Here is a 23,308-nt window from a genome sequence, read left to right on the forward strand (position 1 = left end):
AGGATTCGCTGTTCATTTTATGTCAGGCAAGCTGTTGTTGTGTCTTTGCAATATAATACATAAAAATTGTAACATTTTTGGTAATACTTGTATATGAAAAAACTAAAGATTATTTGTCTCTGCATGATTGTTAGAATACTTTAGTTAAAAATTTAAACAGATGCTTAAATAAATAGTTTACTAATTTTGTATTGAAATCTTCTAAGTGGAGAGAGTTCTGAAGTTTTCCTCACTATATGTTTTCTCTTTTTAACAACTAAAACCATTGATACAGGATTCCAGTGGGATGACTCTAGTGATGCTGGCTGCAGCTGGAGGGCAAGATGACCTGCTTCGGCTACTCATCAAAAAAGGAGCCAAAGTTAATGGGAGACAGAAGAATGGGACCACTGCACTGATTCATGCAGCTGAGAAGGTGGGCGGCTTTGACAGTATATTGGGGTCATGGTGTTTAATGAGGATTCCTATCAGTAGACAAAGAATTAAATAAAATATAATGGGGATGTGAGGGTGGTGAATGAGGTCATAACTTCATTATTCATATTTCAGTTGACCAGTGACTGGTAATGAAAGGTTGCTTTTAGCCTCAATGTTGTTGTTGTGATGTGCCGTGGAGTCGGTTCTGACTCATAGTGACCCTGTACAGGGTTTCCGAGGCTGTAAATCTTTATGGGAGCAGAAAGCCTCATCTTCCTCCCGTGGAACAGCTTGTAGTTTCGAACTGCTGACCATGAGATTAGCTGCACAATTCGTAGCCACAACGCAACAGTAGTACTGTGTAATTGAATTTTCAAAAAGGGATTGATCTAATTGTAAGTGATTTATATTAAAAGTGACCTCTGTTTAAGATACTGCTATTTCCTTTGGTTATTAATTTAATTCAGATGTCCTCTGTGTTTTGTTTTTATAAGACGTTGAGCAGACCTTTATTTGCTATTAATCAAAAGCAAAGGTGGCAATATTAGGAAACCAAAGCCTCACTTTGTCTGCCTCCTCCCATGTATTGGTTTTCTACAGAATCTACAGACATTGAGGCTCTTATGTTGAAACCAGTGATTGTACTCCAGGTTGAAATTGCTGCCAAACAGCATGCGCCTGTGTAGAAGTGCTTGAGAGGTGGGCGAGCCTGGCTGACGGCACCATCACATTCTCACAGGAATCCAAAGGGAAGACATTGGAGTGATCTAGTCAGCAACCTACTTGAGATAGAATCTGCTGATGATGAAACATTCCAAAATACTTTAAAGTGTCTTTTAAAGGATCTTAGGAACTAAATGTGCTTTTTTTGTTTGTTTGTTTTTAATAGAATTTTTTAACAACAGTGGCTATTCTTTTGGAAGCTGGAGCTTTTGTAAATGTCCAGCAGAGCAATGGTGAGACTGCTTTGATGAAGGTAAATACATTGCCTGTAACTGATGTTCATGGTAGGTGCCGGGTCCTACGAAGATGATGGGGAATGAGGGAGTCTCTGGGCTCAAGCAGTTCGTGGAAGAACAGGAGAAAAAAACCAGTAAATGAGCAGCAGAGCCTGCTGTGACCCATCATGTGATGGGAGGAGTAGGACAGCTGCAGGTTACGGAAAAGGGATAGTGAAATGTGGAGCCCTGGCCGTGTTGTGGGTTTCATATTGGACTGCTAACACCAAGGACAGCAGTTCAAATCTAGCAGCCACTCTGAGGCTTTCTGCTCCCATAGTGATTTACAGCCTCAGAAGCCCTACTTAGGGTCCCTGTGAGTCAGAGTTGACTCAGTGGCAGTGGGATTTTTGGAGCTGGGTCTCAGGAAGAGCTTGTTGGTGGAATGACTGATAGCTCAGCTGTGTTTAGGTAAATAGGAGTTATTGGGAATGATGTGTTGGAGAGAGCTAGAGGAGTATAGACGGGACTGCGAGGGAAAGAAAGCATGCCGTACTGTCCTTTGTTCACTCCTGGTCTGTGTTGGTGAATTAGTCTCCATGTGGTTTGGAATTGTGGTTTGCATGTATAGACATTTTGTTTCAGGAGGCAGTTGCAGAACCTTCCCTCCCCTCACATACACACCTACGCACACACATCCATATCTGGTATTATACCTCCCTGTATATCAGTTTTCATTTGCTTTGAATTGGCTTACCCACCCATTCATACATGGGCATTTCTAGGTTCCTGGTCCAAGATGCTGGTAGGCTGCAGCAAGTGCACACACAGCCTCCATGTTGACCCTGTCTTCCTGCCTCCTCCCTAGAGACACAGCTTTACAATCGTTCTTTTTTTGTTTTTAATGTTTTGTTGTGAATTATGTGATACTTTATATGGGAGAACATTAGCTTTACATCCATCCTATCGTATATCGTTTCATTGCCATAGTTACAATCCCCTCCATGCGTCATTAACCAACCAAACCCCGCAAGCCTGCTCCCCGGGTCGTCAGCACCCTCTCCCTCTCAGGTTCTAGAGTCCTCAGCTGCTCCATCTCTCCACGTCATCATCTCTGCTTCTATCTCTGGCATAACTGCTTCTCTGGGTAGGGTCCCGCACTCTGCTCTTCTCCCTTGATGGTCCCAGGGACCTCCGCTCCTGGACAGCAAAGTCAATCACTCCCCTCCTTTCACTACAAACGTCTACCTTTACATTTCCAACCCTCACAATCAGTCCTGATAACAATTATTCACCATTGTATCACAAGACACCTATCCGCATCTCCTTTTATTAGCCCTGCCCTGACAGACTGGATACTACTCAGTGGAGATACTATCTTCCTCTGCGCCCTCTGGATCTAGGCTCCCTTTTGAAAGCTTGTAAGCCAGTCACCTCTTGCCTCTGTCGTCCCCCCCATTCTGGGTAGCCAGTGTCCAGGTTGCCCATCCTTGTCTACTCTGTGTATGGAGCGGGTGGGAATGATCTTCACTGTAAAGATTTGTTCCCTCTTTTGAGTTACTGCATCCATAGGTGTAGGTCAGGTTCATCAAATTGTATCAGATTACTCTTTTTTTTTTAATTTAAGGTTTTTATTGTGGATTGAGTGAAAGTTTACAGGGCACATCATCAAGTTTCACATTCAACAATTCACATACAGTTTACTCTTGTCTTCCTCTTCTTTCTTCTGTTTGAGCTCTGATCATCCAGTCATTGAAGCCAGGTCAAGTGGGTATTATCTGCAAGTGTGGGTGTTCTATAATAGCTCTTGATCCAAGTAGGTGTTTGTCTACAGTAGCTTTTCTCACCCCTCTCTTATTAATGAAACTATTCAGTCACAGCCCCACGTTCTGAGCAGAGAGCTTAGCCCTGAGCTGTGTCTTCAATGGGGCTGTGAGTCTCCGTTTTTTAAAGGACCGGCTCACCTGAACCTCTGCCTCCTTCAACACTTGCCCACTGCTCTTTGTTTCTGTTCCGTTTTTGCTTTGTGTAAGTGTTTCTTTTTGTCGTGAGCCTAGCCTTTCTGTTTTCCTTTTTGTGCTTATGTGTTTCTATTATCGCCGTATATTTAAAATAGTGGTGGAACCTCAGAGCATGAATTTAAACATCCTATTGAGCCAACACCGGGCGTGTTCTGAACAGCAGATGAGCTGAGGCTGGAGTGGCAAGGGGGTGTGGGGACGAGGGTACAGAAGCTTTCTGTGTTATGCTACGGCTTTAGAAATATATCTGGAGGGTAACTCTGAGCCATTGGAAGGTTTAACCTGGAGAGAGATAGAATCAGATTTAAGATTCTGTGTTTGTGGGTTTTCAGGGTCCCTTAAAAGGCAGAATACACTGGACTGGTTAGACAAGAGGCAATTTACAGACTCGTTGGGAGGCTCTGAAAATAAGAGAAATTTGTTCTATACCCAGGTAGTGACAGTGGGCTTTGAGAGTAGTGGGTCCATTGTCCAGATTTTCAAGGAGGTGGGTTCACAGGAGTTGGTAACTGAAGGTGATGCCTGATAATCCTCTTTCTTAAATTGGAGAACACAGGCAGTGCAAGTATGAGGGGCAAGACCAGACCTTCTGCTTTCTACTTATCAGTTTGAGCTAGAAATGTACAGAAGGCACTTTGACATAGTAGTCATCAGCTCAGGAGAGAGATGTGTGCTGGAGATCAGACTTGAGTCATCACTATAGGCTACAGTGATTATAGCAACCAGTTGAAAGTCACAGGCTCACCCATGGAGAGTAAAAAAGGTAAAGAATGCCAGCAATGGAAAGAGGCTATATAGAAAGGACCGGAGAAGTAGGAGGCAAATCAGGGAGGAAGGTCTCGAGAAAGCCAGGAGAAGAAAATGTATTGAGGAGAAGCAGTGTCCAGTGGGGAATAACAGGCCTGGAAAATACTATTTGGAATTAGCAATTTAGAAGGTGTTACAGCTTTGTCCAAGAGGAGTTGGCATCATCGCCTGAGTTTCACTGGAGAGGTTGGATTGGTGGGTGGTGAGGGTCTGGATCTGAGATGTGGAGCACTCTAACAGCCTTGCAGTGAACAGGAGAGAAGATCTGGGAAGGCACCAAGGAGAGGTTTGCTGGTTCTTCCTTTCCGTTAACATCCACATCTGGGAGACTGTTCCGTCTACAGTTAATTTGGTTTGTTTTTTAGATACTTGTTCTTGAAAGGCAGTATTTAAACTGCTTTTAAGGAATTAGTATATTAAATTAGGGTTACTGAATTTAAGAATTGCAAGAAATAAACATGGGAGGAAGATTTTACCGATTATAAAACAAAAATGAAGTTTCCTCTCTCAGGGAAAAATACATAAGTTGACCCTTACCAGTTGGTGAGTGGATGGAGAAAGGCACTCATACCTTGATGATGGGAATGTACTTCCTTAGAGCTGGTTCTCAGCCTTCCCTGTGGTGCTATTTGGGGCCAGACCATCTGTTGTTGTAGTACTTGTATAGGAGATTAGCAGCATCCCTTATCTCTGCCTTAAACGCCTTCTATTTCAAGAGGATCAGAATTGCCCCCCTAGTTGAGGACCCTTTTGAAGGACAATTTGTAGAGTATCCATGATACTCACCAAGATGGATTGACATAGTAGCTGCCACAATGGAACACAGTCAGTGATGGTTGTGAGGATGGCGTAGGATCAGACAAAGTCACTGAGGTGAAACCAACTTCATAGTACCGAACAACAACAGCATCAAAGTAAAAAGATAAACCTTCTATCATGCCAGCGAGTGCAGCTGGATTCATACTTCTTACCACATACAAAATTAATTCAAAATAGATCAAGGACCTAAATGTGAAATCTGAAACTGTAAAACTTCTAAAAGAATACAAGGGTAATATATCAGGACCTAGTTTTTAACAATGAGACCAAAAATAGATCATCAGTGGGACTTCTTTGAAATTAAAAACGTTTGTGCATGAAAGGATCTTACCAACAAAGTGAAGAGATAGTATATAGGTTGAGAGAAAAATTTATCTGGTATGGGTTTAATATCAAGAAAATAGGTAAAACTATAAACCAAAACTCATTGCTGTTAGTTGATTACAACTTATAACGACCCTACTGGACAGAGGTGAACTGCCCTGTAGGGTTTCCAAAGCTAATCTTGTGATTTGAACCAGTGACCTTTCAGTTACCAGTTGAGCACTTGACCATTGCAGCACCAGGGCTCCTACACAGCTATGTTGGTGGTTCAAACCCATCAGCTGCTCCTCAGAAATCCTATACACGGTCACTATGAGTTGAAACTAACTCAATGGCACATAGCAACAACAACAACTTTATTCAGATACTGATGTGTCTGTAGAAAAAGCACTGCGCTGCTAACCACAGAGTTGGCAGTTCAAACCCACCAGCTGCTTGTAGGAAACTACAGGGTTGCTATGAGTCAGAGCTGACTTGATGGAACTTAACAACATTTTTTAGACACTTAATTCAAGCTACTCAAAATCTGGTTCTCAGACTAGCTGTGGCTTTGTGAAAAAATTTTTCTAAGATATATAAACAGTATAAAATTGTAAGCTCCCTTTTTGTTACCTTCCTCCCACTAAATCCCAGGGAGAAGTGCTGCAAGCCCATCTCAGCCATTTTCTATTTATATAGGAGTATATACGCCGGTACATACACAAACTCATTTTGTTTCTGTTTTTTTCCTAAACTGGGATCATATCTATATTCTGAAGCTTGCCACCAGTACGTAAACCATCTATGTCACTAAGCACAGTTTAGATCCACTGACTTGTGTTATAGCAAGAAAATCTGCTTGTAGACAGCAAGTTCCATATTTTGCCAGGGGCTCTCACACAGTTATCTCCCTGGGCCTGATTTCAATTCAGCCTCACAGTGTTTGAGTCATAATACTGTTACCTACTTTGGAAAGATGGAAAAAGTGAAACTTAGCCCAGGTCACACGGCTGGAAAGTGTTAGGAATAGAACCCCAGATCTGGGTCTTTTTACTGTGTTGTGGCTTCAGCTTACATGCACTGAATTCAGATGTATGATCTGTGCGTCCCCTTGAACTCAGCTGCTAGGAATATTTTGGGATCCTAAGAGGTGATTTGTTTTCCAGTAGTATGTGATGATGTCTCTCACAGTGAGGGGCAGCAGGTCCGCTTCTCCCAGTCACTGTAGGCTCACAGAGACGCACACAGGCTGAACAAGGCCTGCTGTTTTCTCCCTGGGCTACCCTTTTCCTGAAGAAGCTGCCAGTGAAGAAATTGAATGTACCAACACCCCTCTGAATGAAAGTAATGGGATCGGGCTCCATGGGCTCCATAGGATAAGTACTGGACGGTGAACCAAAAGGTCCGTGGTTCAAGCCCACCAATTGCTCTGTGGGAGACAGATGAGGCTTTCTGCGCCCTCAAAGATTTTAAGCCTTAAAACCCTAAAACGGATCGCTGTGAGTCAGAAGTGACTCACTCAAAGGCACTTAACAACAATGACAACAAGTCTTCATTCTGAAGCTTGGACAAGTACATTGTCTACATCACTCAGCAGAGTTTAGATCAGCTGAGTCTCTTATAGCAATAAAAAAGTGAGTACCACTCTGCATTTCTACAGGGTTTCTCATGGGATTTTTACAGTGAAGGGTAACCTGCCCTGTTACCCTCCACTGTTGGAGAGGCTGTGATGTTCTATTGGGAAACTAAACCACCTCTTAAGATCACAAACTATTTTTTAAATGTTCTTAACAACTGCTTTGTAGCGAGGCTATTTAAGCATAGATACAAATTCAGATTCAGTACATTTAAGACAGCATATGGAGTCCTGAACTGCAACGCCAGTTTAAATCGCAAGGTTGGCAGTTCAAGCTCATCAGCCATTCCTCAGAAACAGGGTCACTATGAGTTGGAATCGACTTGATAGCACTTGACAGCAACAACAAGATGGCCGTGACGTAGTCCAAAGACTATGAAACACTGTGTCTCAAAGGCCTGGCCTCTGGAAGTGCTGGGCCAAGACTCCAGACTCTTCCGTCTCTTCACAGCGAGTGTCTAGGCTGATGCAGGGAGTAGAGGGCAAACCAGTGATTGGTGGTGGTGGTGGTGGGCCGTTGAATTGGTTCCAACTCGTAGTGATCCTATATAGGGCTTCTGAGCCTGTAAATCTTTACAGGAGCAGAAAGCCTCTTTTTTTTTCTCCCACAGAGCAACTGGTAGATTTGAACTACTGACCTTTTGGTTAGCACTCAGCTTGTAATCTACTACATTACCAGGGCTCCTTAAGCACTGATTATTGTTGTTGTGAAGTGTTGTCTAGTTGGTTCTGATTCGTAGCACTCTTTATAGGGTTTTAGTAGTAACGTACTTGTAGAGTTAAATAGCTATCGCTCTTCTTCCTGACACAGGCCTGTAAAAGAGGAAATTCAGACATTGTGCGGCTTGTGATTGAATGCGGAGCTGACTGTAATATCTTGTCAAAGCACCAGAACAGTGCACTACATTTTGCTAAGCAGTGTAACAACGTGTTGGTGTATGACCTGCTTAAGAATCATTTAGAAACGTAAGTATGAAGAGCATATACCATGGTGAAATCACAAAGGATGAGAAATCTATGTGAACACATTATAATTGGTATGGCTTGTCTGTAATTGCTCAGAAAAAAGATTGTCTAGTGTAAGTCCTGGGGAGGTCCTGTTCCCAGCAGATAAGAAATGAATTTAACAAGTGGGATATGAATTGTTTCTCTACAGGTCACTGAGATCTTAAAAACTTGTACACTTGCCACTGTCATTATTGTTGTTGTTAAGTGCCGTCGAGTCGGTTCCGACCCATAGCGACCCTGTACAGGGTTTCCGAGGATATAAATCTTTACGGGAGTAGAAAGCCTCATCTTTCTCCCGCGGAGTGACTGGTAGTTTCGACCTGCTGACCTTAAGGTTCGCAGCCCGATTCGTAACCACTACGCTACCATAGCTAGGTTTATTTCCTTAAAATTTTAATTTTGCTCATAATTTAGCTAACTCATTTTCTTAAAATCATGCAAATGGTTCATATTATTTCATATGAAGTCTCCATTTCATTTTATTTTAAACTCATTCTTCACAACTAGTAATTGAATACCCTGTTGTCACTAAAGAATTATTCTGGCCGCTTGCAACAGGAGCTCCATAAGCAGTCAGTAACTCATACCAGGTGGTTGCCTGTCTTATAACAGGGCATCCAGGGACATAGCAGCCACCGTTACTCTCTTCTGACCCAGCATAGGCAGGGCAGGACTTTGTCACTCCTGCAAGATGGTTACTCCAATTCCAGGCATAGACTCATCATTCTAAGCAGAAAGATGAGGAACAAAACAAACAGAATCTGAAAAAGGCATGTGCCTGCTGCCTGCCCGCCTTCCTTGCCCTGCTGGAAGCCTTACCCACTCAGTAACTTCTCCTGCACCTGTGGCCAGCCCACAGCCCAGGTGCAGTGGTGCATGTCTGACCGCCAGGGCTCCTGGGAAGCCACTACTTGAACTGGTCAAGTTGCCTCCTGGAATCAAGTCTGTTTTGTTAGTATCATGGAGCGCTCGCTGTATTAGCCATCATTTCAGAATCAAGTGATAGGGAAGAAAGGATAATATTTATGCAAATTTGGAGTTGATAATTACCGCTTTTATTAAAATGCATTTTAAGGTTCTAAGCCCTGAATTCCGATTATATAAACAGTAAGACAAGACCCCAGTGTGTCACATGCTGAGTGCTAGAGGGGAGGAAGGTAGGACCAATGGTGCCATCGTTGTAAAAGGTTCGTCAAAAAGACCTCAGGATATAGGGCAGGAAAACAGGCCTGTGTTCACATCAGTTACACAGGGGGGTGTGTGTCTTAGCAGCTTCCTGTCATCCACGACTTGCAATGTACAGACCAGAATGTTTCAGCAAACCAGATGAGTTGCTTACCCTAGAGCAAGGCAGTTTAAAGGTGCTTTGCTGACCCCTTTCTTCCTCAACTAAGCTCTAGAACAAGACTTTGTGAGTGCGGCGATTCTTGAGTTTGTTTTTTAAACAGATTCTCATTCCTGATTTTTCAGATTGATCATTCATGAAACAAACATGTACTGAACACCAACTGTGCCAGGCACTATTCTAAGGACTAGATATGGATAGAGAGGGGAGGGAGAGACATTGAAATTTGCATCCCAATCAGAAGAGATAGACAGTAAGGCAAGTGTCTAGTGTGTCAGATGCTGAGTGCTGAGGAGGAAGGAGGTAAGGACCAGTGGTGCCGTTGTTGTAAAAAGTTGACCTTAGAAGGCCTCACAATTCTAAGTAGAATCAATTTATGACTCATGGTTCTTTTCCACATTTATATTGACAACTTGCACTGTACTTTTTTTAACAGACTCTCAAGAGTAGCAGAAGAGACAATACGGGATTACTTTGAAGCCCGTCTTGCTCTACTAGAACCAGTTTTTCCATTAGCCTGTCATCGTCTCTGTGAGGGACCAGATTTTTCAACAGATTTCAATTACAAGCCCCCACAGAACATTCCAGAAGGTAAATTTATGCTTTGTCTCTGAAACGTGACTCTCTAAACATGAACTGATATTTAGATAGAACCTTCCTTTGAACAAAACCGTAAGGAAATTCCACTCTGCATAATGATGATGTAAACAGGGTCGCTATGGGTCGGACCCGACTCGATGGCACTTAACAACAACAACAAACTCATTTACAGCAGACCTTCTCTGACAGAAGAGACCCAGCAGCTATCTAACATCCCAGGTGACTTTGCGGAGGTCTCATAGAGCACTATGTTAACAGTCACTTAAGAAATAAGGGTTAAAGGATAATATGTATGCAAATTGGGTCTTAATAATTACCATTTTTATTTACTTTTATTAAAAATTCTTCTAAGATTCTAAGGCCAGACTCAACATTTTCCCTGAATTGTATTATTGCTTACGATCTCGAGATTAATAATCCCTGTCACAAATAATCTTGTCCTCCATTAAAGTTTAGTAGGAAGAGAAGGAAACAGTAACATTCGCCTTTTCACACAAGTCCCTGGTCTCTAGGACCCAAGTGCTGACTGTGTAAAGCTGGCTGTGTAAAGTGGAGCAAACTCTGACTCTATTTAAAGGCAGGAAGCTTGGCTCCAACTTGTAGTTTTGTTGGAAAAGCCCCGCCTCCATTTTAAAACACAGTTATTCATTGATCCTTCAGGTTTTCTTAGCTACAATCTTAATGGAAACCAATCACCGCATCTTTCTCCCACAGAGCTGCTGGGTGGGTTTTGAACCAACAACCTCCTGGTTAGCAGTCTTAGCACTTAATCGTTGGGCTACCAGGGGGTCTTGGTCATTAATGAAATTTTTATTAAAGAAAATAATAGCCCTACCAATTAAATGGAGTCCTGGTATGGCAATGTGGGTTAATATGCTAGACTGCAATGTCGCCTTGAACTGCAAGGCCAGCAGTTCAAGCTCACAAGTCGCTCCTTGGAAACCCTATATAGCGTCACGATGGGTCAGAACTGACTCGATGGCAGTTAACAACAATTAAATATAGCTAACCCTAACGTCCCTCCCCCCATAATATTTTACTGTGGTTTTGGTGAGGGTTTGCACAGCAGTTTGGGTTCCCATTCAAATGTTCAGTGACACTGGTCGCATTCTTTACAATATGTGACCATTCTCATGATTTCTGTTCTGATGGTTCTATTTCCATTAATCTAATTTCTCATCTTTGTTTAAATGTATTGACCATTTGGTTTCATATAAGTGGTTTTTTAAAGGCCCACAGTAACAACTAGCAACATGTATTTTTTTCTTCTTCTTTTTTTAAGTCTTTCTGTTATTTGGCTACAAGGTGATTTCAGGGGCTAGTTTCCGTTCAAGATCTGAACCGAAGGGCAGTAGTCTCAGGGAGTCCTCTGTTTTCAACCAATGTAGTAGGTCAAGGTTTTCTTGTTGTTTTAGGAATTTGAAGTCTGCTCCACAGTTTCTCCCATTTTCTCAGGGTCCATGTACTTGGGCTCTCAGTAGTGGGAGCCAGACGCCATCTAGTTCTTCTGTGATCTGGGTAGATGAGGCCTTAGTTCCTATAGACGATTTGTCCTGTAGACTAGTTTGTACTTTGACTCTAAATGACCACTATTGGTCTCTTTTAGAGACCAATAGTGGTCATTTAGATGGCCGCTCATAAGCTTTTAAGACCTCAGACGCTACTCACCAAATGAGAATGTAGAACATAACTTTTAGACCATGAATGCCACTTGACCAAGATGCCCCATAAGATTGTGGTCACCAGTGCACAGTTTGGGATATTGGTACACCATTGAGAACGCTCAGTCTCCTGCACCTGGCATCCCAGCTGCATACTTACTTCATAGTGGAGCCGAGGGGAATGGGACCAAGAAAGGGTGTACGTTATTTGCCAGGCCTATTGATCCTAATGTTGTGCATAGGGCCCTTTCAACAGCATTGATCCTTAGTGCTCTAGGCCTGGGAAGTTGATGATCAAGGTAGAGAGTAAAATCCGTGTCCTGGCATTCATAGCTTGAAAGGACTGATAGGATAGCAGCAGTCCTAGCCTGCTCCTTCTCTTTCTATCTCTGAACCAGATGGAGGGCTCTTGTTAAAAATGGCTAGTTTGGTAGAAAAGTCATTGAGGTCATTTTACCTGTCTCATATTACTAAAAATACAGCATTTGTTCAAAACATAAATCTTACAGAGTATAAAAAACTGCAAATCTCTCATGCTAATATTTTCCCCAAAATAATCAGAAAATTTAGAAGAAGCAAAGCAATACATCAAAATAAAGCAGAAAATTAATTCACAGCCATAGGAGAATCACTATAGAAATGTCTGTGGATTTGCTTCTGTGAACATTGCCCCATTCAGCAGCAACTTTATTGTTTTTGTTGTTGAGAATACAAAGGGGCTTCAAAAGTTTGTAGTTAGATTCCATTATCTTTTAATTCCATTTTCCATGTACTTTTTGAAGGCCATCATATGCTCAGCATAACATACACCAATTCAAATTTCTACATGTTCAGTTCAGTGACGTTGATTGCATTCTTCACGTTGTGTAGTCATATTTACCCTGCTTTTTTGAGTTGTTCCTCTCCCATTAGCATAAACCCACTGCCTCTAGGGTTCGTGTTAAATCTTTTCAGTTGCGTTGTCAGTTTGGTCCCATGTAGATAGTTCTTAAGGAACTCTGGTTAGCATAGTGGATATGAGTCGGGCTGCTAATCTCAAGGTCTGCAGTTCGAAACTACCAGCTGTTTGTGGGAGAAAGATGAGGCTTTCTGCTCCCGTAAAGGTTTACAGCCTCGGGAATCCTATACAGGGTCACTATGAGTTGGAACCGACTCCACGGCACATAGCCACCACCAGGTACTTCTTAAAAGAGCATAATACTCAAGGCAGATTTTTTTACTCCTCTTGCTCTAAGATGATGTCAGGGGATGTTTTTGGTTTCAGGTTTTAAAGTTTATCACTGGGCAGTACTTTCAGGGGTTCATCTAGCCTCTGTGATGCCAGAAAGTCTGGATTCCATGAAAATTTGAATTTCTGTTTTGCAGCATCTTCTCACTATCATTTTTTTTTAATTAAGAAGAATACTTAAATGACTTTAGTGTAGAAAACCATTAAAAGGTACATCCCATAAACTATCAGTAGGGAGGGATTCCAAAAATGAAAAGGATTCTGTGGTATGGAAGGTGCCCCAGTGGTGCTATGGGGTAAGTGTTGGTCTGCTAAACACAGACTTGGTGGTTCAAACCCAGCAGCCGATTTATGAGAGAAAGATGAGGTGTGTTTCCTGTAACGCTTCACAGTCTTGGAAACCTTACGTAAGGTTGCTGTATGAGTCATAGTCAACTGGATGGCTGTGCGTTTGGTGTGGTTTGGTGTGGTTTAGTTAAAACAAACAAGCCGTGAAATGCAGGAACTTTTCAGAGCTTCCCATGTGGGTGGTAGAGAGTGAGCTGAGCAGACCCACTCCCATTTCAGTGCTTGTCAACAGTGACACGCTGTGCTAATGAAATGGATTTGTAATCAAAGTAAACACCCATTTTGGTACAAATCTTGTTTACTAGGATCTTTACTAAAACGTGATCTGTGTCTCCCTTGCTCAGGCTCCGGCGTCCTGCTGTTTATTTTCCATGCAAACTTTTTGGGTAAAGAAGTGATTGCTCGGCTCTGTGGACCGTGCAGTGTACAAGCTGTAGTTTTAAATGATAAATTCCAACTTCCCGTTTTTCTGGTAAGACCTTTTTGTAGCTCACTACTGAAAATTATTCTAAACAAAAGTACAGATTTCTGGTGTGGCTTTGTAGGATCAGCACTGGATTGTGAGACACAGGGTCAGTGGTTCAAACCCACCAGATGCTTCTTGGAAACCCTGTTCAGGGTTGCTATGAGTCAGAACCTAACAACAACATGACAAACAGAAGTACAGATGACTTCATTTTAAATCTCTATGTTTCATTAAATATAAAATATCATTAAAATTTAGTAAACCAGTTGTAACTCAGAATCATAAAGTAAAATTGTCCTAAACATTGGCAATAAAAATCAAATTCACTTTTGTGTCTTAAATTAAGCTTACTATAATGCCTTATAACCTATAATCTCTCTGAATATAAGTTTTTTGTTACAAGAAATATATTGCCTGGTTTTAAATGTTATGTCTTTTTGCCCACTGTTCTAATGACAAACATTCATTTAAAGAGAATTTAGAAAATTTAAAAAGGAAAAAAAGTTTATTCATATTTTCAGTACCTAAATATAACCATTGTATTAACATAAGTTGTATTTATGCTTAGTTTTGACATGTAAATTGAACAACCATAAACCTTTCTCTCTTTTTTTGCATCTTTTAAAAAAAATTGAGTGGAAAAAAAGAAACTACAACATACTGACTTTAAAAAAAATCAAATCCGAGCCTTCCATATGATTCCCTTTGAAATTGAATTTTAATAAAAGTGTCTGGTCTCTGTTGTAATAAGATTATACTGTAAAACTAATAGTGTGTTCCTGTCTGGATGTGGAAGTTTCTGAAAAACTGGTGACTTTGTTTTATTTGGTCTCTCTGCTCTAGGACAGTCATTTTGTTTATTCATTCAGTCCTGTCGCCGGCCTCAATAAACTTTTCATCAGGCTGACAGAAGCACCCTCTGCTAAGGTGACATTCTTTCTTCATATTTAGTGTTACTCCAAATCATTTTGTCATCATTAGGAACAATCTTCAAGAATGTTGTGCTACCCTTTCTAGAAGAAGGCCCTGTCCCAGAGACAAGCACCCTCAGGGTGGAAATGCTAGCTCTATCTAAACTGTGCCAGGCCCAGATAACAATGTGTGCCAAGAGTGAGAATGTGAACACATCTCTGTAAGTCAGTTCTGTGCTTTGACACTTACTTGCCACAGCTATAGTAATAATGTTGTTGTTAACATATCCTAAAATCGAATGATAATCTCCTGAATTTACTGTAACAATGGAACCGCACCAGGTTGAAAATACTGCCAAGTAAGAGAAGCCAGTTTATGTTTTGGTTTTTCCTCTTTCTAGAGAATGCGGACTCTTTGCTTCTGTACTGACCTGTATTTCTCTCCCACCAGGTTAAGTTGCTAATAGGGGCCTACAGAGTGCAGCTGCAGTGACCAAAGGATGGTGACGGGGTTCTCGTCCCACCACTGAAGAAGAGTCTCTTCCAAGCAGTCTGGAATTGCCCTGGCACATCGAACACCTGTAGATTTAAAGTCTCAGCTCTTGACCTCTTCCAGCTCAAGGCCTGTCACTTCTGTCATCTGTAAGATGGGACACGGCTGTTGTAGTAGATTATAAAACGCAGACATAAGTATTCACACCAGTATTCTGAAATCTCAGTGTTGCGGTGTCCAGACTGCATCTTTCAGTTCTCCACAATGTGGAATGATAAATGAGGATTATTTAAGAAAATTAAAGAAAAAACCTTTTTTAAACTTCAAGTTTTCTACTAGCCCTGGTGACTTTCTGTGTATATATATAAAAAAACAACAACACCAAAAACCTCAAATGTAAAGTTTTTATTTCCTTACAACAAGGGAGGCATGTTACATTCAAGACACCCAAGCACTAAATAAAGTGTGAATTTGCTGCCCTTGAAGTATGACTAATCTGACTAGGCATGCAGAGGGGGAAACTCTGATTGAAGTTGTGATTTGGAAAGGGAACTAGATGACACTATAGGAATATAAGACCTAACAAGACTATAAACCAAGACATTAGCCCTAAAGGGAGTGTTCAATTGTGAACTGTATCCCTGGTCTTGAAATCCACCAAATAATTTGGAAACACCAGATCTAGTGCCCTTATTTTGAAAAATTGGGAAAGTTTAAATCCCATTGGTGCCTTGCTGTCCTCGCTGCTGCTTCTGATGCCCCAGTGCGCCTGTGTGAACAGTCCTTGCAGCTATAGATTGCTCACAGGTATGCAGCTCTTAGGTCTTTTTAAGACATTAGTTCAAACACTAATCAAGCTCCAATTGTGTAGTTCCTGATTAGTTTATAATTGTATGAATTGTAATTTTAATGAAAATGTTTTTGAATATCACCTGATAACAGGTCCACACACATTTATAGATATACGCTTAACACTGCCTTTTCCTGTAGTTTTCTCAATAAAACACAATGTTGATGTTTTTCTTTTCTTTGTGGAGTCTTAGGACTTCAAGATGGATACAAACTGCATGGTTTTCAGCTTAATGAGGATTGAGAATGGGCTTTTCCAATTCATTTGAATCACTAGTATCTGATGTCATGGCCTTCTGGGGGGAAAGTTAGGAGGTGTGAGTTAGCACCACTGCGTAGACTAGGATTAGTTTCTTGGTCAACTAGATTTAATTGAGATTTTAGATAAAATTTGCTTTCTCCCACAGTCATGCTTAGGATATGAACAGCCTTATCAGGAAACATTAGGAAACACACTCGTTTACCAGGAGGCAAGGCTGCAGACGACACAAGCCAAGTAGAAAGCCGAACACCATTCCTTTAGGGAAACTTAGGCCGAGAAATGTGAAAGCTAAAAAATCTTTAGCAGGTGAGACTGGACCCTACGGAGGAAGGTGCATTTGTAAAGTGTGTTAATTTGCCCACCTTTTACATTTTGACAGAAACAGGGTTGGAGAGAGAAACACATACTAAAATTTGAGACGACTTGGTGTAACTCTACATTTGAGTTATCTCTGTTTCAGCTTTTGACGGTTCTGTGCCACCTGTCACTGTTAACGTCTCCATTAGAAATACAGTGTATAGCCACCTAATTTAATACAGGTGCTTTGCTTCTCTGTAGTCAGGTAAATAATAGCACAGATGGATTCTCAGTAATCTTGAAAGTTCTGGTGGCTTAAAGATGAAAGGGGCTTAGATCAGCTGGAAATGCACTGAGAGCGGTTTCTCTGATGAGGCAGCATGCCTATTAGAGTGCAAATGGTGTGCTTTATACAACTTTGGATTGAAGTAAAGTATTCTGGAGTGGTAGGCAAATCAGTTCTCTAGTCGTAACTTACCAAAAGGTTAGTTGTTGTTTTGTTGGTGGTGGTATGTGCCATGGAGTCGGTTCCGACTCACAGTGACCTTGTATAGGGTTTCCAAGGCTGTAGATCTTTACGGGACCAGAAAGCCTCCATCTTTCTTCCATGGAACCGCTGGTAGTTGTTTTGAACTGCTGACCTTGAGATTAGCAGCCTGACTTGTAACCACTATGCTTCCAGAGCTCAGGTCAACTCCAAAGTCATCTCCTTGTTAAAGATGTAACTGAGGGCTTGCGTGATCCCAAATCATAAGCAGATAATCATAAATTGAACAAATTGCTCTTAGACCAAATTCATTGAAAAGCAATTACCACAAACATTTTTACTTCAGTTTTGTCCTTTAAGAAAAAAATTAACACTGCTTTTTAATTACTTCTCTGCCATTATTCCTTTCCAGCAGCCCCAGTACTCGGTATGTATCCAGGAGAAATAAGAACCATGACACAAATAGGTAATTGTTACACCCTTGTTAATTGCAGAACTATTTATAATAGCAAAAAGAGGAAAACAACTTAAGTGCCCATCAGTGGATGGTTTTATAAACTATGATTAGTATGTTTTTAAAACTCACTTTTAGGTCATTCATGTATTTGAAAATTCAGTGAAGTAGGGACTCCGCCTCCACCCTCACCCCCACCCCTACCCTCAAAAGAATCTCTATGTACGTGTACAAAATTGTATGTAATTTAAAGGAATTTGCAGCTCCCCTAATGTACCTCAGTGATCCATTAAGATCCACAATCCCACCTAAAAACCCTAAATAATGTAAATTTATTTTGTCAAATAAGGCATGGCGGCATAAATCAGCAAAGCATCTGTTTTCTGTTTGCACTAGGAACTGGCATTCATTCTGCACGATTGGGTGTCCTGAGTATTTTCCAGCTGTGTTGAATATCCGCTCCTAAATTCATTAGCAATTAGGTTTTTTTTGTTTTTGTTTTTTTTTTAGCAGTAGGGATGTGTTTATTCCAATGGTAATGAAACCTAGTACAGGCAAAGTTAACTCTATGATGAATTAAATAGCCAATCAATTGAAGAGATGCTTCCTTGGGAGTTTGACCTGCTCCCAATATAATGGACACATTGGAGGGACTCTTTTCCACAGGGGAAATGGCTCTCTGCATTTGTAAGCCATTTCCTTGATGATAAACTTTATCTATCTATCTATCTATCTATCTATCTATCTATCTATCTATCTATCTATCTATCTATCTATCTATCTATATTTCACTGGTTTTGCTTCTCTAGAAAACCCAACCTAAGACAATTTCCCAAATGTCTTGCATACATGAGTGAGTGCCTCTAGTGTTGTGTCAATTTGTTGAAAGATTTCCGTTTTTAAGCCATTAAATCCCAGAGCCTAGTTCTTTGTCAGTGCCTTCTGTGCACATTGGAGTTCTTCCTTCAGTGCCATTGGATTTTGATCATATGCTATCTCTTGAAATGGTTGAACTCTGTTTCTTTTTGGTCCAGTGATTGTGTATTCCTTCTATTTTCTTTTGATGCTTTCTGTATCATTCAATATTTTGTCCAAAGAATCCTTCAATATTTCAAGTCAAGGCTTGAATTTTTTCCTCATTCTTTTCAGTATGAGAAATTCTGAGTGTGTTCTTTCCTTCTGGTTTGCTATCTCCAAGTGTTTGCACATTTCTTTAAAATATTTAACTTTGTCTTCTTGAGCTGCCCTTTGAAATTTTCTGCTTAGCTCTTTTACCATCTCATGTCTTCCATTTGCTCTAGCATCTCTACACTGGAGAGCATGTTTCAGACTTTTTTCTGACATCCATTTTAGTCTTTTATTTCTTCCATGTCTTCTTTTTTTTTTTTTTTTTAAGGTTTTTATTGTGGATTGAGTGAAAGTTTTCAGGGCACATCATCGGTTTCACATTCAAACATTCATATGCCTTGTTTCATTAGCAATTAGTTTTTAATTGAACTTCTTTTATATGTGGTTTCGTAGATGTGCTATTTTTATACCTATTGCTTTCGTTAAAGTTAAGAAGAAACAGGACCATGAGTTCAACCGGACAGCTGGGTTATGTAATTACTCAGTGACACATAACTTGATCAAGACTACTAAAAGTCTAATTAAGCCCTTTCAACTTTTAAAAGTAGTGAACTTCCAATTTAAAAATCATTAGTTATGAAATTTAGACAATCTAGAACTTAGCCAGGTTCTAGTTACCAATATTTGCTAATTACAAAGGTAACTTCTCTTTCTATTATTATTGTAATCGGTATAAGAAGTCCTGCTGATAGCACTTAACAATAGGGAAGTTGTGAAGTGCCTTTGAGTCGGTTCTAACCCATAGTGACCCTGTATAGGGTTTCCAAGGAGCAGCTGGTGAGCTTGAATCACCAACCTTGTAGCTCAAAACGACTTGGCAGTCCAGCACATTAACCCATAGCACCGCATCACGACTCCTACAGGAAAGCTGACAGGCTGTAATTCAGGATTCAGTCAGGACAGCTGGCTAGGCTCATGGTATAAAGCTCTTTGGGACCTCTTAGCTCCTGCTGGAACAGGTATAGCTCTGTCGATGAAGCAATGTTCCAGCAGTAAGCTTTGGCCCAAAGGCTCTAGACTTTCTTGCTTCACGAGCGTGTCTTGCTCATTGGGCAGGAATGCCCACCACTCTCTCACGCTGTTGCTTTTGCTGCTGTTTGTCTCTGGTGTCTTCACTCTGTCTCCTAGATCAATCAGGCTCTGTGCAAGCTCCTCCTCTGACTCTTCTTTCTTGATGGTAGAGATTCCCCTTTATGCTTTTGAAGGGGCTCATCTTTAATCCAGCAGAATGGCAGTCCTCTCATTAGAGTTCCGTAGATCTATTTTGTTTGCATGGTCCCACCCCACATGAGTGCTATGCCTGTATTGACATTAGCAAGCTATCCAATCCCCTTGTTGTTAAGGGCCTTCGAGTTTGAACCACTGATCTTGTGGTTCAAACCTACCTGGCAGTCCTGTGCTTAGGCTACATTGCCACACCAGAAGTCTCCTTAGTGGAACATGAACACCTTAATTTGCATAGTCCTCCCCAGTCACTTTTAGAGTCCTTGTGTGGTGCTCACTGTAGGATAAGTACCGGATTATTAACCACAAGGTCAGTGGTTCAAACCCACTAGTCCCTCCTTGGAAACCCTATATCAGGTCGCTATAAGTCAGAGGTGGCTCAATGACACCAACACCCAGGCATTTGGGAAGGAATTACAAAGACTAGCTAAAAGAGCCATATCAAATAATTCACTGCATCCCAATGTGAATATTTCATTTTATCATCATATGCTACCCATACGAATTGTCAAGAATGAAAAGAGGCTCCTTAATCTAAGATTGAGTAAGAGACTTCAGACACATTACTACATATGCTTGATAGACATCCCTTAGTAACTACAAGTGAAATACATAGCAGGAAAAAAGGAGACGAGCATGCCCCTAACATTCTCTAGGAGTCTTTTTTTAATGTTTTATTGTGAATTATGTGATAGCTTACATGGGAAAGCATTAGCTTTACACCCATATATCGTTTCATTGCCATGGTTACAATGCCCTCCATGCATCATCAACCATCCAAAGGGTATTCCCTGCAAGCCTGTCCCGTGGTCATCAGCACACAGCCCGTCTCCCACTCTGGGTATAGAGATCCCAGCCACTCCATCTCGCCACGTCATCGTCTCGGCCTCCATCTCTGGTGTCACTGCCTCTCTGGGTAGGGTCCCACACTCCTCTCTTCTCCCTTGATAGTCCCAGGGACCTCCACTCCTAGACTGCAAAGTCAATCATTCCCCTTCTTTGCTACAAAATGTCCACCTTTACATTTCCAACCCTCTCAGTCAGTCCTGATAACAATTATTCACCATTGTACCACAAGGGACCTAACCCCATCTCCTTTCATCAGCCCTGCCTAGACAGATTGGATACTACTCAGTGGAGAGTCTATCTTCCTCCACACCCTCTGGATCTAGGCTTCCTCTTGAAAGCTGGTAAGCCTGACACTTCTTGCCTTTGCAGCAACACCCTCCCCCCATTTTGGGAAGCCAATGTCCAAGTTGCCCATCCCTGTTTGCTCTGTGTATGGAGGGGGTGGGAATGTTTGCTGTAAAGATTTGTTCCCTCTTTTGATCTGCTGCATCCATAGGTGTAGGTCAAGTTCATCAAATCTCTAGGAGTCTTGATGTGGTGCTGTACTGTAAGCACTGGACCACAAAGTCAGCAGTTTGTAATCAACAGCCTTTCCTTGGAAACCCTATGCAGGATCGCTATGCGTTGGAACTGACGCAACAGCACTTGACAACAATGACATTCTCCCTGGAGTCCTGGTATGGCACTGTACAATGATAGCACTGTGTTGGTAATGGCAAGGTCTGCAATTTCAATTCACCAGCCACTCATAAACCCTATAGAGAGGGTCGCTATGAGTTGGAACCAACTGGACGACACTTAACAACAGCATTCTCCCTGGGTCCACAATGAACACCCCTGGAAGCCGAAGTCAGGAACTCATAGTGCATTGGGCAGATCTGCTGCAAATGATCTCCGGTGTGGTGGTTTTGTGTGGTCAAGTCTGTTCCAACTTACAAAGACCCTGCATAGGGTTTCTGAGGCTATGAAATCTTTACAGAGCAGAAAGCCTCATCTTTTTCCCATGGAGCAGCTGGTAGGTTAGAACTGCTGACCTTGTGGTTAGCAGCCCAGCACATAGCCACTACACTACCAGGACTCCTTAGCTCACCATTCCATAAGCCGAAAGAACTGAAGAAAACTGGTTCTATGGGTAAAATCAGGAGTTTTGGTAGCGTGGTTATGAGTTGGGCTGCTAACTTCAAGGTCAGCAGTTCAAAACTACCAGTCCTTGCGCAGGAGAAAGATGAGGCTTTCTGTTCCCTTAAAGATTTACAGCCTTGGAAACCCTATGCAGGGTTACTGTGGTTGGAATCTACTCCACAGCACACCACCACCACCACCACCACCACCACCACGGGTAAAATACTGATTGACACTAGATACATCAAAAGATGGAAGGAATACACAGTCAGTGTACCAAAAAACAAAACAAATTGGTTGAGCATCTGTCAATTCAAGAGGTAACATTATCAAGAAGCTATGGCAATGAAGGAGTACGTCTAAGCTGCACTGAAGTCATTGGCAGAAGTAAGAAAATGACAGAATGCAAACAAATGTTTCAACGAGCTAATACGGCACTGGAGGCACGTGGTTGTCTATGGCCAGAAATTTGGAAGGCAGCTTTCTGACCAACGGATTGGGATAGATCCGTATTTGTGCCCATTCCAAAGAAAGGTGACCCAACAGTGTGGAAATCATCGGACAATATTAATATCACATGCAAGTAAAATTTTGCTGAAGATAATTAAAAAACGATTCTAGCAGTACATCGATAGGGAACTGCCAGAAATTCAAGTGGATTCACAGGAGGACTTCGGAGGAGGGATATTGTTGACATCAAATGGATCTTGGCTGAAAGCAGAGAATACTAGAAAGATGTTTACCTATGCTTTATTGACTAGGCAAAAGCTTTCAACTGTGTGGATCATGACAAGCTATGGACAGCATTTCGAAGAATGGGTATTCCAGAACACTTAATTGTGCTCTTGAGGAACCCGTACGTAGACCAAAAGGCAGTTCTGTGAATATAACAAGGGGATACTGAATGGTTTAAAATCAGGAAAGGTGTGCATCAGGGTTATATCATTTCATCATATTTATTCAGTCTGTATACTGAGCAAATAATCTCAGTAGTTGGCATTAGGATGGGAGGAAGAAACATTAACCTGTAATATATAGATGACATAACCGTGCTTATTGAAAGCAAAGATGATTTAAAATACTAATGAAGATCAAAGCCTTCAGTATGGGTTGCACCTCAATGTAAAAACAAAAATCATCACAACTGGACCAACAAATAACATCATGATAAATGGAAGAAAAATTGAAGCAGCCTTCAGTTTGCTTGGATCCACAATCAATGCCCATGTAAGCAGCAATCAAGAAATCAAACAATGTATTGCATCAGACAAATCTGTACATGACCTCTTTAATAACAGCTGTCAATTTGTGCCTGACCCAAACCATGGTATTATCAATGGTCTCATGTGCATGTGAAAAGTACCATGGACTACTAGAATAACAAACAAATCTTTCTTGTAAGAAGTACAGACAGAATGTTCCTTAGAAGTGAGGATGGCAACACTTAGTCTTTCATTCTTAGGACAGGTTGTCAGGAAAGACCAGGAGAGGAGGACATCATACTTGGTAAAGTGGAAGGTCAGAAAAAAAGGAAGACCCCAAACAAGACGGATTGACGTAATGGCAGCAACAACAGGGTCAAGCAGAACAATGATATAAGGATGGTACAGGACCAGGCAGAACAATGATATAAGG

At 41.4% G+C, this 23,308-nt stretch overlaps 1 protein-coding gene across 1 annotated transcript in view; it reads left to right on the plus strand.

Annotated features, from left to right (window-relative positions):
* MPHOSPH8 (M-phase phosphoprotein 8) overlaps positions 1-15,001 on the plus strand; it is a 42,253-nt gene extending 27,252 nt beyond the window's left edge. Inside the window, exons 8-14 of the mRNA XM_006831974.1 lie at positions 275-415; positions 1,307-1,393; positions 7,753-7,907; positions 9,731-9,885; positions 13,476-13,603; positions 14,441-14,524; positions 14,960-15,001. Of these exons, the coding sequence (XP_006832037.1) occupies positions 275-415; positions 1,307-1,393; positions 7,753-7,907; positions 9,731-9,885; positions 13,476-13,603; positions 14,441-14,524; positions 14,960-15,001 (792 nt within the window). The remainder of the gene's footprint in view (positions 1-274; positions 416-1,306; positions 1,394-7,752; positions 7,908-9,730; positions 9,886-13,475; positions 13,604-14,440; positions 14,525-14,959) is intronic.
* The last annotated feature ends 8,307 nt before the right edge of the window (positions 15,002-23,308 follow it).

The sequence above is a fragment of the Chrysochloris asiatica genome, unplaced genomic scaffold (assembly GCF_000296735.1).
Source record: "Chrysochloris asiatica unplaced genomic scaffold, ChrAsi1.0 scaffold00005, whole genome shotgun sequence".
Classification (NCBI taxonomy): Eukaryota; Metazoa; Chordata; class Mammalia; order Afrosoricida; family Chrysochloridae; genus Chrysochloris; species Chrysochloris asiatica.